This window comes from Haematobia irritans, chromosome 5 (assembly GCF_050003625.1).
Source record: "Haematobia irritans isolate KBUSLIRL chromosome 5, ASM5000362v1, whole genome shotgun sequence".
In the NCBI taxonomy this organism is placed as follows: Eukaryota; Metazoa; Arthropoda; class Insecta; order Diptera; family Muscidae; genus Haematobia; species Haematobia irritans.
In genome coordinates, this window is record NC_134401.1 from 173,175,400 (window position 1) to 173,194,711 (window position 19,312).

Genomic DNA, 19,312 nt, shown 5'->3' on the forward strand with positions numbered 1-19,312 from the left:
TGGGGGCTATACCAAAACATGGAAGGATACACACAGTATTCAGCACATTTAATTGAAGTTCTAGAATCTAGACCCCAAATCGGAGGGCCGGTTTATAAGGGGGCTATATCAAAAACTGTACCGATACTCAATATATTCGGCACACCCCTTTATGGTCCTAGAATACCTCTAGATTTACAATTTCAGGCAAATTGGGTAAAAACTACGGATTCTAGAAGCCCAAGAAGTTAAATCGGGAGATCGGTCTATATGGGGGCTATATCAAAACATGGACCGATTTTCGGCACATATCTACATTTTTCTAGAATACCTCTAGATTTCCAATTTCATGCAAATTGGGTAAAAACTACGTATTCTAGAAGCCCAAGAAATAAAATCGGGGGTGGGAGCTATATCAAAACATGGACCGATAATCACCATTTTCGGCACATATCTATATTTTTCTAGAATACCTCTAGATTTCCAATTTCAGGCAAATTGGGTAAAAACTACGTATTCTAGAAGCCCAAGAAATAAAATCGGGGGTGGGGGCTATACAAAACATGGACCGGTACTTACTATTTTCGGCACATCTCTTTATTTTCCTAGAATACCTCTAGATTTCCAATTTCAGGCAAATTGGATAAAAACTACGGATTCTAGAAGCCCAAGAAGTAAAATCGGGAGATCGGTCTATATGGGGGCTATATCAAAACATGGACCGATACACCCCATTTTCGGCACACCTCTTTATGGTCCTAGAATACCCCTAGATTTCCAATTTTAGGTAAATCGGATAGAAAATACACTTTCTAGACGACCAAGAAGCAAAATCGGTCCATATGGGGGCTATATCAAAACATGGACCGATTGGCACCATTTGCAGTACACTTTTTGATGGTCCTACAATACCTCTAGATTTCCAGTTTCAGGTAAATTGAATAAAAACTGCGGTTTCTATAAGCCCAAGAAATAAAATCGGGAGGTCGGTTTATATGGGGACTATATCAAAACTTGGACCGATATAGCCCATCTTCGAACTTGACCTGCCTGCAAACAAAAGACGAATCTGTGCCAAATTTCAGGACGATAGTGCCATTATTGAAGGCTGTAGCGTGATTACAACAGACAGACATACGGACATGCTTATATCGTCTTAGAATTTCTCCCTGATCAAGAATATATATACTTTATATAGTCGGAAATCGATATTTCGATGTGTTACAAACGGAATGACAAACTTATTATACCCCCGTCACCATTCTATGGTGGTTGGTATAAAAATGCTGTTGTATTTAAATGTAGGTTTATTATAGAAAATTTTATTTATTTCTATTTCCATTTATTTGACCAATTCGAAGATTTAGCAATGTACTAATCTAACGGATATTACAATTTTTTTTTTGAGGAGGGGGAGGGTGGGTAAAAAATTCCTATACGCATCGGACAAGAACGTTTCCCGTCGTATTCCGGATCCCGTCGTATGCCGGATATATATCCATAATGCCGGCTACAAAACCCGAACCTTCTCGCTCTTGGAGTTTTGCACTACCTCGGTACCGTTTCCACTTTACTTCCACGTAGGTGCTTGACCTTTTCATCTACCGTTTCTGCGTCCAGACCGTAGGTTTCCTATGTTCCACCACTTTCCGTGGTCACTCCAAAGTGTATCCGACCAAAAAAGTATCCACTGGCATCAATTCTTAGGATCTCGTTGTAGCTAATATTCCATAGATTGGGCCCAGTATTCATTCCTGGGCAGCGTCTAATGTGATTTCAACCCTACTAGTTCAGCCGTCGGTGTTATATATCAAAATTCTGCCTTTCAGATAACTTCTTATTATCCGCATGAAGTACACCGGGTTTTCAAGATTATGCGCCAATGCTTGTAAGACGTCCATCCATTTGAGACTATTAAAATAATTTTTCACGTCTAGGGCTGTAAGTAGAACGACAGGTCTGCTATGATGGCTGACCCTACGGGTATCTAGAGCCACGTCCATTACATCTCTAGGTGCTCCCATCATGGATTTTCCTGAGCGGAACCCGTGTCGTCTGTCAGAGGGTTCTCCTCTTATATAGATCGCTTGTCTTAGCTTTGGCTTGATAAGACTTTCCAGCTGTTTACCATAGAGGGCTGTATGAGGATGGTTCTCATGGGTCTCCTTTTACTTTATTTATAAGTACTAATTTTGCTATTTATAACATCTGCGATGTTCTTTAGTATTTCTGACGATATCCCATCAGACTAAGGAGCCTTGTATTTCTTTAGCTGGAAAGCAGCTAGCTTAAGCCCTTCCTTCGTCAATAAGTTGAAGGTTGTAGTATTTTCTTCTGTATGGTCATTGACTCTAACACTGTGTGTTGCGAAAAGAGGAAGTTGACTATGTTGTATATGGTCTCGTCATCCATATCTTGTATCGAGTTCCTTGCACCTAACTTCTTCATTACGATTTTATGATCCATACCCCAGGGGTCTAGGTTAATGTCGTTTCGGAGGTCCTCCCAATGATACCTTTTGCTGTCATTTATAGAATTTGAGCGCTATTTTGGCTTCCTTATATTTGTCCCGTTCTTGTTCAGCCAAGCCTCTGCGTCGTGCTCTTGTGTATATTCGTCTTCGCCCTTAGCAGTTTCGTCTCAGTTCTGCGACTACATCGTTTCACCAGTGGACCGCTACTTTTTCACTGTTCCTTGTTGCTTCCTTCGATTGTGGTGTCCATTTTTTGTCTCACAATTTGACGCGCGTCGCCTTGTATTTCCGGGCAGAGTCGTCGGTCAATCTCCGTTATCAGAGCCGTTTGTCTATTTTCTTCACGTTCCACTTTTGTCTACTCGTGGCTGTCTACGTCGGTTCGTATGAAAAAAAACTTATGTGTTGGAGGTAGCTCGCTGTGTATATTTCTAGTTCATAATTCTGTTTGCGTATCTTTCCGAAACCAACGTTACGTCTGGGATCATCCCTTCGCAACCGGATCGTCTAAAATTTGGGATGTTGCTTACATTCGCTACGATTAGTCTTGTCCTTGCAACCATCTTCATTATTCGCCACCCTCTTGTGTCAGTGTAACCCTTTCACCATTCAAAGGGGCAAGCCTCTCCTGTGAGCACAATGTACCCTTCCATATCAGGGAGCCACTATGGTGCATGTCCGCCTTGCATACAAAGGGTCGGGGGGTCGGTTCCTGCTTCGATCGAACATCAACAAGTTTTTAAGCGGTGGATTATCCCCCCTCAGTAATGCTGGCGACATTTCTGAGTGTTTCAAAGCTTCTCTAATCTTTCATTCCTCTGATCTCGTCCTCAATTCTTTCATGTTTTGACTTGAAGTCGTCCATGCAGTGACTTCGCGCGAGATAGCAGTGATGATTTCGAACCATAATCCGCTTGACTTCCGGGTATACTGTTCGCTGATAATCGCAATGTCTGCTTTTTGTTCAAGAACTATTTGTGGCAAAATAGCATACGCGTTTTACCAGCTTCGGAACAGACACAGCACCAGGGCGCGTTTATACATTGCTTCTACTTGTGGCCTTTTTCGCCGCATCATATACAAAGACCCGTGCCTTTCCCAGGGCTTTTGCAGTCATATTGGTAGCACTGTTTGGACTCCTGACAGTACCTCAACCTGCAGTTCGTCATGCCGATCTTGATTCGGATCGTATCCATTATCTTTTCTGCTCCCTGGACGGGTAAGGAGAGAAACGCTCTCTTCTGAAATCGTTTGTTTAATGCCGAAGTATTGCTAGCTTTTTTACTGCAGCTGCAACTTCTTCGGATGTGGACAGGGAGTCCACGTCCACGTCCTATACCATTATTGTGGTTTTTGGTCTTAGGTCATCTACCACGGTGGCGTCTTTACGAGTGCTTCTGATGGATTCACAAAATCCATCTTTTTCTCCGCCCTTTTCCCATTAGTAGTAGAGTTGCACACCTGACTTTGTCTTGCTGATGGAGTGAATTGCCACTTCTATTTCATCAGGTTTTACATTTTATTATGGTTTTTGGTCTTAGGTCATCTACCACGGTGGCGTCTTTACGAGTGCTTCTGATGGATTCACAAAATCCATCTTTTTCTCCGCCCTTTTCCGTAGCTGTGTCACTCTCTCGGCTTGATTATTACCGCCTTGGACAGTTTCCTAGGCAGTGTAAGCCTCTTTTTGTTTCCTATTGGAGTGCGGTGCTACTGACGTTTTAGATTCAGTATTTCTCGCCACTATAGGTTTCATTAGAAGCTGCCTAGTTTTCCTGCTGGCATTTTGCCCTTTACCTTCTTACCAGGATTTTCATCTGTTCGGTTTGACGTGACTCGTTTCCTTTCCGTCGCTGGTCGTGGTTTTGAGCTGTCATCTGAATTCACTTGTTTAGTCTTTGATTCGTCTCTATCTTTTGTGACCATCTGCCAGTTTCTGCGATATTTGCTCATAACATCTAAGAGTTCATCCAGTTCGGAAACTCTATTTTGGACTTCCTTGCTTATATTCTGCTGATGCCATTTCGCATCTTTTTGAGGACGTCTCCATATTTTCCAATCGCTTTTTCTGATTGTCGTATCATTATTATGAACTCTTGACGGGGAGAGCTTCCCTTGTATTTACTTCCTTTGTGAAGCGATTCAGCTCAGTTATCTCCAGGGGTGAAGAAATGTTCATCCGCTGTGTTTCTCTGGTTTGCCACAGAAACCTTTATCTGTACCTGTAGATGTAGTAGCTAATTCGTCCCTTTGCGACGTTCGACACAAGACCTTATTAGTACTTGCGTTCAGAACCAGGTCGGGAATTGATCTGGATATCGTATCAACAGAACCTACATAGCCAACTTAATGGTGACCCGGCGCAGAGCGTTCTCCAAGTCTTGCTAGGGGTTTAACGGGACGGAGGCAGCTGCCATTTCACTGGATGTCACTCCCAGCCACTTTGCCGCTCTTGGTTGGGGGCTGCTTATTTTTCACAGCTGACCTATATGTCGTTCAGCTATCCACCACCTGCTGTCGCCAATGGTAGCCTGAGCTCAGCCCCGGATATTACAATTTTATATAAAAATATAAAGTAGTATCCTGTTGTTGTATTATTGTTAGTATATTAATGTTAGAAATAAGAGAATTGTTTTGAGTAGTATTTAAAATGTTGTTTTAAGTAACTGTAGAAAGCCTTTGTAAGGCTTAGTTACATATGAAAATAAATAAATTAAATTAAATTAAAAATGACTATCTTGTATGAAAACTAGCAAATTGTAAGATATGATATGTTCGCAGGTTCGAAATTTGATCATATTCTTGGATCCCATTGAGTGAGTCAAGAGACTACTCATTAAACAATGTTTTTATTATCTTTGAATCAATTATCTTTATCTTTAATCATCCAGCTGATGTAAAATATTGAAGAAGGTAGCTGTTGAAGAATATATCAACATGCTTCAATGTAAGTTATTCGACAGACTACCAATTCTCACATTAAATGATTTATTCATGTATCGACTAGCAATTGGAATAATTAATTGATTGGGACGAGAGCGTCCAAAAGCAAACAAGTTGTCGAGAAAAAGAGGATTTTGTGTTTTAAAAATATTGTAAAATAATAAATCTTCTGAAGGAAGAAGCATCGGACATAGTCCGTGACACGTCCAAGCGAATATAGATAAAGTACTACTATATTTTAACTAAAATATTTTACTAATTGCAACATTATTTATTAAAAATAATAATTTCTTTCTGTTGGTTACAAAAAATCGTATTTTGAACGAAAAAAATAATGGATTTAAGTATTTAAATATATTGTGTTCTTCATTTGTACAAGGTGTTATTTATCATTTATAGTTAAAATTAAAATAAACTAAAATAATTAAAATAAGGGCAATTTTCTCGGATTTGGCATAATTTTACTAACTGTCATGAAATAAAATTAGATCGGCTACAGAAATTTCCGTTGACTTTTTTCTTAGGGAAAAATTAAGTGCATCCTATAACACCTCTCTCAGGTTTTGTGATCTTTTAGCCGTCTCTGTAATTACTGCAATGCACAAAGAGAACCCACCAGAAAGGAAAAGGTAGGTTAATTCTAGAAAATGTTAACATAACTTTATGCCGTTTAACTAACGTTCACCAACAATTATTAGTGTCAAGGAAACTTTCTCATGTTGAAGAAATTTCAACTAAAACATAATAATTTCCATAAACTAATAAACGAGTTAAATTGACTTTAGTGCCCTAGGAGTTCACTTTTTTGAGTGTACGTTCTTCTGTGGAAATAATTCCAATGTATTATGGTAATCTACCAGAGAAATAAGAGCTTATTCTCAAAGAATAGGCCCAAAGGATTATTACTTCAAAGTCTAAGAATCCTTGAATTTGACAACAAAATCGATAAAAACAATTTTCCCCGTATGTTGAATTAAAATGTGTTTAGCTTTTTCAAGTGACGGATATGTAAACAAGTGTACGTGTGCAAATGCATAAAAATCGAAATTACACATTTCAATACACTCAAGTAAAAACATTGAGAGTTCTTGCTTTGAATTCGTGTGTTTATTATTTTTCGTCTTAAAGTGAATCACTGCACTCAAAAAAAGTTAACCATATATGTCACTAAAGCCCACTTAATTCTATTTTAGTTCATGGAATTATTTTGTTTTGAGACTTTAAGAATTTTTTGGCTACGCTTAACTAATAAAGTATAAGACTTAGGGTATGGTCACATTAGGCAAATATTTGACGAAAATGAGTGTCAAACTTTTTTCCAGGACAATTTTCGAAATATCCGGATGCCGTTTTTGGAAAAGACTTCTATCATGATGTTATATACCCAATATGAGCTAAAAATATTTGACGGTTTTACTATGGCGACGAATTCTTTTTTGATTTCTGTCAAATATTTGCCTAGTGTGACCGTACCGTTATACACAAATGAAGCATATAGATTTACTAAATTCTTGTCTCCCACAAATTAGTTAAGAATTCCTTAAAATTAGTAAATTTTACCAATAGTGCGCCCATCTTGAACTTCGTATGTCACTAAAGACATTTTTGCAATTTTGGACTGATTGAATAAATTTTCTTGAATATTTATGATACAAAACAGCCAAGGTTAGGTTAGGTGGCAGCCCGATGTATCAGGCTCTCTTAGTCCGATGTATCAGGCTCATTCAGTCCATTATGATACCACATTGGTGAACTTTTCTCTTATCACTGAGTGCTGCCCGATTCCATGTTAAGCTCAATGACAAGGGACCTCCTTTTTATAGCCGAGCCCGAACGACATTCCACATTACAGTGAAACCACTTAGAGAAGCTTTGAAACCCTCAGAAATGTCACCAGCATTACTGAGGTGGGATAATCCACCGCTGAAAAACTTTTTGGTGTTTGGTCGAAGCAGGAATCGAACCCACGACCTTGTGTATGCAAGGCGGGAATGCTAACCAGTGCAACACGGTGGCTCCCTACATCCAATGTTTTGATGCTATTTTTTAGAATCGATTCCCTGAACAACAATATAACTATTACCCTAGCTTAGGCACCAATGTGATTCTACATTATCTGGCACTATTTACATATGTAAATATTTTGTTTCCTTTGTTATTTTTAACTTCATAACCGCTTTTTTATGTTTGTTTTGCATTCTGATATTCGCTACAGAAAAAATATTGTTGTTTTAGAACATTATCTGTTCGACATTATTGATTCAGATTCGGTTTAAAATATTTTTATTTCTGACGCAATTCTAAGTCGGAAAATCAAGAAAAAATATTTAATTTGACGTGGAAAAAATGTGGATATATATTAGAGGACAATTAAAGCTTCCAAAACTACAAAAATGGCGACGACGCTGAGATCAATAGCACAAGGATCATCGTGAAAGAAAACAATCAGCTGATGTGCAAAACTGAATTTTAATTATTTGCGTTTAAAATGCTGTTTGTTTGTAATCCAATGTTGACTTGGAAAATCAAAATAAATGATAAATTTGACTCGGGAAATGATTTAGATAACTACATTAGGACAATAACAACATCCGGCATATACAATTGAAACGACGTTGACATTATGTGTCCAAGGATCATTCAAAGTTCGACAGAATTGTTACCTAAGTTTCTTCGATAGCAGAACATATCGACGAACGGAATACCAATTGGTGGCGACTGACGAAAATCGACGGCGAGGGCGACTTCAGGAATAAGGGTGAATATTCTTTCTATGCATGCCAATCGGTCTATGCATGAAATCGGTTCAGATTTAGATATAGCTCCCACATATATATCTTTCGCCCGATTTACACAGATATGGCCACAGAAGCTTAAATTTTACTCCGATTTACGTGAAATTTTGCACAGGGTGTAGACCTATCATTCTTACTATGCATGCCAAATTTCGGTTCAGATTTAGATATAGCTCCCATGTATATCTTTAGTCCGGTTTATACACATATGACCACAGAGGCCAAATTTTACTCCGATTTACATGAGAATATCATATGGAAAACGACGGTGAACTATCTGAATTAGACAGGTAGCAATTTTTGGTTAGTAAAAACGGATTTAAATTGATTAAAAATCCTCAATGTAGCGTTAGTTAACATATTTTTTTTTTAATTAAACGGACATGGGTTTCTTATACACTAAACTTCTATGTGATCATGTACAATAACATTGATCTGCGTGAAAATTTGGCTAGCAGAAGCTTCCTCTGTCATTTGTCATTGAATCAGAAACGTCTTCCTGTACCAATGCACAATGAAGTAATTTTCAGCACTGATGTTTGTGAAAAACCCTTAGCAAACACATTTCCTAATTCGGCAGTATTTATTTGCTATTTCTGCAGAGAAAAATGTTTGCTTTTGCATTGATAGCTTTCCCTTTTTCAGTGGACAAAAACTGATGTTTTTGCAAACCTTTTTCCTGTTATGAATAACAAAATTTTGTAAGTGAAAATATTTTGAAACATAAACATTTTACAAACTTTGCTAGACCAAACATTACAAAAACATTGTCTGTGGTTATAATTTTTTTTGTAAATGAAAATTATAAATAGAAAGAAATTATCCAAATGGTCATAAAAGAATGATAACCATCAGAAATTTCGATTTAAACCCGTAAAGGCAAAATGTATTATTTTTTTTTGTAAATGGACAATGTCAATTGTATTCTTAGAATACGTTTTTTTTTTTGAGTGTACACAGCCTCAATTCATAAAAAGTATGCCTTGAGAGCGTCAGTCTTAGTCATCATGATTTCAGTTCATGTTTACTCCAAATTCACAGCAAATCAAGGACATCGAAATATAATAATTCGCAATTGAGAAACCAGTAATAAATTCACCCCCATACCCAAAAATAATCATCGGTTTTGTGTCACGAAATGAATATCCTGGCAACGACGACAATTAACGCCATGACAACGAAATAGTAGTAATTTTATATTCACCCTCGTATGAATCGAGAACAATGCTTTCTTTACCAAACTACTTTTGCCAATATGGAATTCCTTTAGTTATTATTTAAGTCCGAACATGTCAACATCAGATTCGAAACTTTGTCACAATCGAAAAATCATCTCAATGAAATATTTTCTTTTATTGTTCGTCCACTTAGTGGCTCAACATATAGATGTGATATGTTGCTTGGAAGCCCCCACAGTACATTTGCCAAATCAGGGTGTAATAGTGGGAATGTATATGAAAATGTTTCGAACGCAAAATATTAAAGCCTATCTTGGAATAAAATATGCGAGAGCTCCTAGATTTGCTCCTCCTGTCGAAATAAAAGTGAACAAGTGGAATATGATATACAACGCAACTTCGTATGGACCAAAATGCTGGCAAAGGTTGAAAGACAATAAACAAATGGACAAACAAACAGCGATAATACAAGAATTGCTGATGACTTCCAATGCTGGCGGCAGCAGTTTTCGCGAAGGATACGATGAAGAGTGTTTATATTTGAATATATTCATACCTGACGGTCAGTAAAATTATGTATTGGCCTAAACTAACTAAATTTTTCTTAGTGCTTTAAATGCTTTTGAAAAGCACTGTGCCGTTTAAACTTTTCGTATAATAGAGTGACAGCATTTATAAAATATGTTAATTGAGGGACAAAATGATAGAATTGTTCAATCTTTCAAATTAAAATATACACTAAAACTTGGTTGGCACAAAAAAACTGATAAAAAGACATTAATTTAATGAAAATGAATGGTGAAATATGAACATTTACCTTTATTCGAATTTTTTGTTAACGAAATAGTTTGAAAGCAAAATATATGCTGATTTAATAACTTAACAAAATTCATTCAAACTTTTGGCGAGTGTTAACAAAATAAGTCATGTTTTATCTTAGTTTGCTCGGAATTTTAAAGGTTATTTATCATCTGAAGTATAATTAAGGCTTATCCGATGATATCGCACATTTAGTTGTTAAAAATGTGTTAACAAATTAAATGTCCAATTTATTGTTTCGATAAAAATATTTGGTTAGAACGATATATTTTTCTAAAAAAAATTGCAAAGTTCAAAAATAGTTGAATATTTATATATAATCATTCAGCAATTAAGATTGCTGAACCTGCAGTTTGCTGACAATTGTAGATCACATATAAACTTAATATGTTAAAGGAATTCGCAAGGGGATTTTGCAATAGATGCTTCGGAATCACCGCGGTGCAAAGCTTAAGGAAAACTTTGATCTATAGACGCTTATACCTCATTCACTTCAACTGGATTTCAGCTGTCATTTTCCTTATAAAAGAGGGATTTCAAATCCACGTAGTAAATTGTGAGCCTGATGTTAATGGGATATGAAAGTTGTGTTCCTTTACGTACTACTAGTTACTACTTTTACTAGTTTTTACTAGAAACCGTTCCTCAACCCCAAAAAATAGTAAAAGTAGTAAACAATTTTAAGAGAACAATGTCAAAATGCATGTCTCTTTTAAAATTTTTTTACTACAAGTTAGAGGGGTTTTAGACGATGCAATTGGTTGCGTGCAATTTTTTGTATTCTCTTTTAAAGTTGCTTCTTAAAAACTTCAGCATTTATACGTTGAAATTTTTCATGCAATCGCTTGAAATTTCAAGTTTCAGAAATGTCAAAAAATTGCAAGAGGAACGGAAAACATGAAATTTTTTCTACCCCCTTTGCTTCTCTACCCCGTTTGCCTACAAACAAGAATTGCGTGCAATTATTGCATGCAATTATTGCATCGTCTAAAACCCTTCTTACTCGACAAATTCTTTCGAGTAAAAGTTGTAGATATGTCATGACAAAAATAATTATTTGTTTTCAAATTTTCCAAACTAAAGTAGTTCCAAATCGCTTTTTTTTGGAAATAAATCTGTAACTTTTTAATGGATTAAGATATCATCATAATTTTTTCTTTGTGCCAAAGCTGAAATGTTTTTCTCTATATTTAGAGATTTGTAGGTCCCTAGTGGATTCACGGGCTGGTCTATAGACGTTGGAAGTTGGACACCTCGGATGTATGCAATTTAGTGTTACTTGGCAAACGCGCAATTATGCACCGATTTTCATGATTTTTGCTTTGCTAAATAGAACTTATAAACTACCATAAAAAGATTGTGTATGTGTGCGAATATATCTAATATTTGCGAGATAGGGCCTTACAATTTATTTTTTTGCAAAATTTGAACAAAGTGGGGTCTGTATTTTGAGTCTAGAAGGACTACATTCCTTATAAAATTCTACGTATTCTGGAGGAAAATTTTGTGCACGTTTGTGCTTTAGATTTAACGTGTAGAGTCCACAATTTGGAATTTCAAAACAATGCCGAACCAATACCACTTGTTTCAAAAAAAGTACCAAAACATTGACCGACTCACACCAAATTCGGCACACCCTTTAATGGACCAAAAGTACCTCTACGTTTTGAATTTCATGCAAATCGGATAAAAGTTTTAATGTCTATGTCATGAAGACCCCAATTCGGGGGTCGGTTCATATGTAAGCAAAATCGAAACTTAGGCCGAAGTAGTCCCATCTTCAAAATTGACCTGCATGTAGAAGAAAAACGTGTCTGTTAAAATTTCAGCACTATAGGTTCATTATTGAAGGAAGTAGCCTGATTACAACAGATAGCCAGACAGAGAGACATCGACTTATAATTTCTCCCTGATCAAGACTATATATACTTTCTATAGTCAGAATTCGTTATTTGTATGTGTTACAAACGGAATGAAAAACCCCACCTTATAAGATACTGATAATATGCGCTATTACTCTACTTTATGGCCCAGAAGCCAGAGTTTTACTTTGATTAAAATTTTTGCAAAAGGAGTACTTTTTATAACAAAGTAAAAACCATAGCTTCTTTCTATCGTAATAAGGATTTCAAAGTTTCCTGCAAAAAATCTGCCATATGCAAAAAAAAAAAAAACTATATATAAAAGTATTTAATTTACCTACATGTTTTGAAAATATTTATTCAAATCACAATGCTTCTTTTGTTTTTTATTTGACATTTTTACAATTTTTACTATATTTTCGTTCCTGTACATGTAACAAATATAGAAATCTGAGAGGAGTTTCAACATTTCTCTCTTGTACTACTACTTTTTACTACGAGTAAAGTAAAGGAACACACCTGAAGATATAAAATCCGTATTCCAGTTTATATTTAGGCTCATATATCAAAATTATTGGAAATTTCAACGGAGATTTCAAAAACGCATAAAAAGTCAAATTTTAAGATTGGGATTATTCTGGGTTATTGGACCAGATGTATAAATCACATGTGTCTATGTCCAAGGAAATTATGGATGTCATTATTATTCCTATTTTTTGTTTACAGTTGTTTACATTATTATTATTTTTCATACCTTCTTTTAATTGTTTTATACACAATTTTATAAATTCGAAATTCTCACAAAAGAGTTTTTTTTCTAAAATGGGTAAATTTTACTTAGTCTGTAACTTTGTATAGCATTATAGACAATTAATTTAACAATTTTTTGCTCCAAATTATGAAATTTTCTTAAATAAGAGGAAAATGTATTAAATGTTTTGTGTCATATTGCAATTAGTAAAATAGTTAAAATTTACTAAAATAAACCTACATTTTCGCAGCTTACACGGATGAAAAAGACTGTTTTTCATATGTTTGGCTATAAACATTATATGTTTGGAACACAAATTTTTAAACAATATTTTTGAGTGCAAGCATATAATGTTCATAAACTAGCATAACATGTTTGGAACATATATGTTAATATGTTAGAACATATTATGTTTGGGACATAAAATGTTTGTAAATATAATATGCTTGGATGCAAACATGTATTAATTTTGAAATAGCCTATAAACATATATGTGTTTAGTAGCTTGGAGCGCTATTTAACAGGGAGCGATATTGAATTAAGTTGGTGGTTGTTGCTTGTTATTACAAAATTAACATTTTATTTTTCCTTGGGCAATTGATCAGCTACTTCTTTGATCCTTACAAACTGTGTGGTCCGCTGTTCGAATCCCCGTCCGGCAAAAGGTAAAATTAAAATAAAAAAAAATCATAAAATTGAATAATTTCTTCTACAATGTTTGTATTACAGAAAAAGGTGCTAAGAACTAAAAAATCTCGTGGAAGTGAGAAAGATGTCGGGGAATATACAATTGGGCAGAAACAAAATTTTGAGCATTCAGGTCGAAAACCTATGTTGTTAGCACCCATATTACATGTTTATTTTTATAATTCATTATGATTGTAAATATATAAATAAATAAATAAAATTTTGAGCACAATATTGCTTGGGAGAATTTTTTTAAGCATATAATATTTTTGGGTGCAAAATGCTTCCAAACATATTATATGGTCACATAATAACATATTGCTTTTTGGAAGACAACATTATTGAATTTGGATGCAAAAATACAAAATGTTTGGAACTTAGACTACCCAAACATATATTGTTTAGACCAATATGCTTTCAAACATATTATATATTGGTAGAGATCAAACATATAAATGTTTGGGCAATACCCAAAAATGTATATGCTTGAAGCAAAATATGTTTGGGAGTATATGTTACAGAAGCGATTTTTTGTGAGGGTGTAGTTATGTTATTATGAACTTCACTTGCAATTTATGAGAACAAATGAAGATAAATTAATCGGTTTTGGCTAAAATATGAAAAACAGTCTTTTTCATCCGTGCAATTGGGCAGAAACAAAATTTTGAGCATTCAGGTCGAAAACCTATGTTGTTAGCATCTATATTACCTGTTTATTTTCATAATTCATTGTGATTGTAAATATATAAATAAATAAATAAAATTTTGAGCACAATATTGTTTGGGAGAATTTTTTTTAAGCATATAATATTTTTGGGTGCAAAATGCTTCCAAACATATTATATGTTCACATAATAACATATTGTTTTTTGGAAGACAACATTATTGAATTTGGATGCAAAAATACAAAATGTTTGGAACTTAAACTACCCAAACATATATTGTTTAGACCAATATGCTTTCAAACATATTATATATTGGAAGAGATCAAACATATAAATGTTTGGGCAATACCCAAAAATATATATGCTTGAAGCAAAATATGTTTGGGAGTATATGTTACAGAAGCGATTTTTTGTGAGCGTGTGTATATTCCCCGACATCTTTCTCACTTCCACGAGATTTTTTAGTTCTTAGCACCTTTTTCTGTAATACAAACATTGTAGAAGAAATTATTCAATTTTATGATTTTTTTTATTTTAATTTTACCTTTTGCCGGACGGGGATTCGAACAGCGGACCACACAGTTTGTAAGGATCAAAGAAGTAGCTGATCAATTGCCCAAGGAAAAATAAAATGTTAATTTTGTAATAACAAGCAACAACCACCAACTTAATTCAATATCGCTCCCTGTTAAATAGCGCTCCATGCTACTAAACACATATATGTTTATAGGCTATTTCTAAATTAATATATGTTTGCATCCAAGCATATTATATTTACAAACATTTTATGTCCCAAACATAATATGTTCTAACATATTAACATATATGTCCCAAACACGTTATGCTAGTTTATGAACATTATGTGCTTGCACTCAAAAAAATTGTATTTAAAAATTTGTGTTCCAAACATATAATGTTTATAGCCAAACATATGAAAAACAGTCTTTTTCATCCGTGTACCCACGAACAAAAATTGATATTTTTGTATAGTCCCATTCACGCACATTCACGAGATTTAGTTTGAATTTCTCGCGTGTCACTCGTAAACAATTTGGATTTACAAATTAGTACATCAAATCATGGTGGTGTAATTTAATGCTATTACTTTAACTACGCAGAAAAATGCCCAAATTTAACATATTTGTATTAAAAAATATTTGGTAATATTTGAGAAGTTGTACCACGCCATGTTACTATATTGATTATTTATTTGAATTTGAATAAAAATATATAAATTGTCCCATGTATAACATTTATACGAATAAAATCGCATTGAACATAATTTTTAACATTAAAAGGCCGGTACTATGTTCCCTTTTCGCGTTGAAATTTTGGCGGTTACTTTATTAAAATAGCTTAATTCAAAGTAGAAAATTTAACTCCATTGATAAACACTTTCTTTGTCGTCGAGATTTCGTTAAGATTTAAAGGGATATGTTTGTTTTCATGTTCCGGCCTAAAATCGCTTCTCTAACATATGTTCCAAACATATTTTGCAGGAAGTACATATATTATTGGATATTGCCGAAACATAATTATGTTTGTTTTATGTGAACATATTATATGTTTGGAAGCATTTTGAGCCCAAAATACACACACACATATATATATATATATATATATATATATATATATATATATATATATATATATATATATATATATATATATATATATATATATATATATATATATATATATATATATATATATATATATATATATATATATATATATATATATATATATATATATATATATATATATATACATATATATATATATATATATATATATATATTTTTTTTTTTTAATTGCACCTTTCGCCTGGACGGAGACCGGGAACCATGCAATTTGTACACTACCACTGCGCTACGTAGCTGTTATAGTCACCAATTATCGTTATAAGTTACATTTATATAGCATAGTTTGCAGCGCCAACGAGCCGATGTAAACAAAACATTATTCAACAGAAACATATATTTGTTGGCCACGTGGAGCAGTGGTTAGCATGTCCGTCTTGCGTGCAAAGGGTCCTGGGTTCAATCCCTACTACGCCCGAACACCAATTTTTTTTTCATTTTTGTTATATTTATATTTATATATTATTGAATTAAATTTTTACAAGGAATCTTCGAAATGTGTGTTATTAAAGATTTACAGTCAGAAAAGAACAGTGCTTGATATAAACGAAATGGACTGAGCTTGGATAAAATATAGTTTTTTTAATTGCAAAAATAAAAATTTTGTAACAAAAAATGGTTTTGGTATAAAAGTTTGAAATTTTCGAAGAAATTCAAAAACTCTACCAAAAGAACAACGTGAAGTCGTGTATAAAAACAAATAATTTTACAATATACACATAAATTTATTTAGGCGTGAAATATTTTTTATTAGCATTTAACACCATTTTAAATGCATTTAAAATTTCTCGTATTTTGAAATACAAATAAATATGAGTAGTTATTAACGAATAATTTTGTACTTAATTTCATTTTTACCTTTAGTGCCGGTTTTAAGTTGGCATTATCGCTCTAAAATGGCCATGTTTTCACGTGTCCTTTTCTTTAATAATTCATTTTAAAGCAAATAAACTTTTTCAATTGTTGCTTTGGATCGAGTTTTGCTGCTAAAATGAAAAATAATAAGTATCACAACATATATATGTTTACTCGAAATTTGTATGTTAAATTTATATATGTTTACATTCGCACATATTATTTTTATCAAACATTCTTGCCCTAAACATAATATATTCTAACATATTAACATATGTGCCCCAAACATTTAATGCTAATTAAGGAACATTACATTTTTGCACTTAATTATATTGTGCCCGAAACACATTTTGTTTATATAGGAACATATGAAAAACATATTTTTCTAACAATGTTTTTTTTCACCAAAACACTAACTTAAAAATACAAATATATTTATGAAGACGATTATATTTTGATCAAGTCTTCCCAAATAATGGATGGAAAAGATCCAAGGAATTCATTGCAAATTATTTTATATTTCTAAATTAATTAATTAAAAAAAAAGTAGCCGTGTAAACAAGCTGGTTTTCAGCTTGAAAGCTGAACATAGTACTCAGCTTAATAAGGGAATGATGTTGAGTTAATAGTTGCAATCCTGTTGATGTGCCAGCGTCTATCAGTCAGTGTGTTTAAACTTGATCGAGGAGCATATTTGAAAAATAGCACGTTAGCCCATTTGGAATGTCGACAATTTTTCACCAATATACCAATGTTTTCAGAACTAATTTCTTGGTTTTATTCCAAAAATTTATGAGCTATTTACTATTGATGGCAAAATACTTTACTTTTTTTGTCCATTTTCCTATGACAGTTGGCGATTGTTATAGTGCCACTTAAGAGCCCATAGTATCGATAAAATCGAACTTTGGAATTCTAGCAGGTGTAAAACTGATCATGCCTTAACTCCAATGATTTTTTCTTTATTTTTAGTTCATTTTTTATGATGAGGAGTAATCTCAAAAACAGGTGTATGATTTAGTTAAATTTTTACACGAGGTAGTTCATTTTCGCCAGTTTCCTTTATTTCTGTGTATGCCTAATTTCCACCATTATTTTATATTTTTCATTTAGTAATAATAAATTAAGTGTTTTTTTTTTCTCATCAGGTTCTCCGGGTTTATCCGGCTATGCGGTTATGGTATGGTTTCATGGAGGCGATTTTTCAACTGGCAGTCCCACTGACATCGATCCATTTCAAATGGTTTTCAAACAAAAAGTCATTGTAGTAACTGTAGCCTACAGATTAAGCATAATGGGATTCTTATCAACTGGTGATGCTGAGGCTCCTGGAAATTTTGGCCTTATGGACCAATCGGCTGCTTTGCTATGGATTCGCAAGAATATTGCTCATTTTGGGGGTGATGCGAAAAAAGTTACTATAATCGGTATATCCTCTGGGGCTATAAGTGCTGGGCTTCATTTAACATCCGGGGAATGGTCAAGAAATGGATTTCACAAAGCAATTTTAATGTCAGGAAATCCGTTGACAGAAGATACCGTGCGAACATTCGAAGCTTTCAGCCCGGAATTAGATTTAATAGCAAACATTTTTGGATGTAACCGTAAGCCTACTGCAAACCTTATACAATGTTTGAAAAGAGTAGATGCAAAAAGACTAATGGATAATTTACCAGATGTTGAATTCGGTCCAATAATTGACAAAGGATTTAGCAATACATCCAAAGGATTTATAGAGGACTTTCCAATGATACTTCTGAAAAGTGGAAATTATAATAAAGTGCCTGTCATGATGGGAATGACCGATATGGAAGATGTCTTGCAAATTTTGGACGATGAAGAGCGCGATGGTACTCAAATGTCAAGTGAGGATTTCGAAACATTTGCTTCCAAGGTGGCCATGAATGACATACAAAAGGCGAATCAAAGCGAGTTATGGTGTACCGATTATCCCATAGTTTTGGACTCGATCAATTTGATGTATAAAAATGAAGAAAACTTTAATCAAGAAACTGTTTTAAACAATTTTATTGGCTTCCATACTGATAGAATGCATTTGGCTCCACTATTTCTTTTGGCAAATTTACTAAGCGCTGAGGAAGATGTCTATGTGTATTATTTTAATGTTAGGCCAAAAACCGAATTCTATACAATACCAAGTTGGATTAGCGTCCCAAAATATTTTGATCAAATTTTCATATGGGGTGTTCCGTATTCTATGAATAATAACATGTTTATAAACCGCTGGAACGGGACAGATAAGAAAATTTCTGAAATAGTTATGACATTGTGGGCTAACTTCGCTAAGTCATCAAACCCAACCACTTCAAACGTATACATAAAATGGAACTCTTACAATGTTAACAATCAGTCATATTTAGTTATCAATGAGGACTTCAATGTGAGAGCTGTGGCCGAAAATCATAAAATTAATTTTTGGAATGACTATTATCCAAAGTTAATTGATTTTGCTATAGAATGTTGTGCTTCCAGAAATACAAGTAAATCAATTCTTTCTTCCACAGGTTTCAATACACTCTTTATAATGATAATACTTATTTTAGAAACGGTTTTATTGTAATGTTGTTGTTACATATTTATATACAACAAATATATATGTATATATTTATATATAATTGAGAAATAAAATAAATTAACTATA

The 19,312-nt window shown here is 33.9% G+C and overlaps 2 protein-coding genes across 2 annotated transcripts; one reads left to right on the forward strand and one right to left on the reverse strand.

The window, feature by feature from the left end:
* Positions 1-1,769: 1,769 nt before the first annotated feature.
* LOC142240171 (uncharacterized) lies at positions 1,770-3,015 on the reverse strand. Its single transcript, XM_075311873.1, has 2 exons — positions 2,983-3,015; positions 1,770-2,144 (listed from the first exon to the last, which is right to left on the reverse strand). Exons 1-2 carry the CDS (start codon positions 3,013-3,015, stop codon positions 1,770-1,772), a joined length of 408 nt encoding a protein of 135 aa, XP_075167988.1.
* A 6,465-nt stretch (positions 3,016-9,480) lies between these two features.
* Positions 9,481-19,312, forward strand: LOC142237892 (neuroligin-4, Y-linked). The gene is made up of 2 exons (XM_075309346.1): positions 9,481-9,930; positions 17,799-19,312. Exons 1-2 carry the CDS (start codon positions 9,528-9,530, stop codon positions 19,229-19,231), a joined length of 1,836 nt encoding a protein of 611 aa, XP_075165461.1. The 5' UTR covers positions 9,481-9,527; the 3' UTR covers positions 19,232-19,312.

What these genes read in the sequence shown, in the direction of transcription:
- LOC142240171 (XM_075311873.1), bottom strand. Translation starts at nt 3,015, where the DNA reads ATGGTTGCAAGGACAAGACTAATCGTAGCGAAT. An exon ending in CAAGACTAATCGTAGCGAAT is followed by an intron (nt 2,145 to 2,982) that starts GTAAGCAACATC and finishes ATAAAGTAAAAG; the next exon opens with GAGACCCATGAGAACCATCC.
- LOC142237892 (XM_075309346.1), top strand. Translation starts at nt 9,528, where the DNA reads ATGAAATATTTTCTTTTATTGTTCGTCCACTTAGTGGCTCAACATATA. An exon ending in GAATATATTCATACCTGACG is followed by an intron (nt 9,931 to 17,798) that starts GTCAGTAAAATT and finishes TTTTCTCATCAG; the next exon opens with GTTCTCCGGGTTTATCCGGC.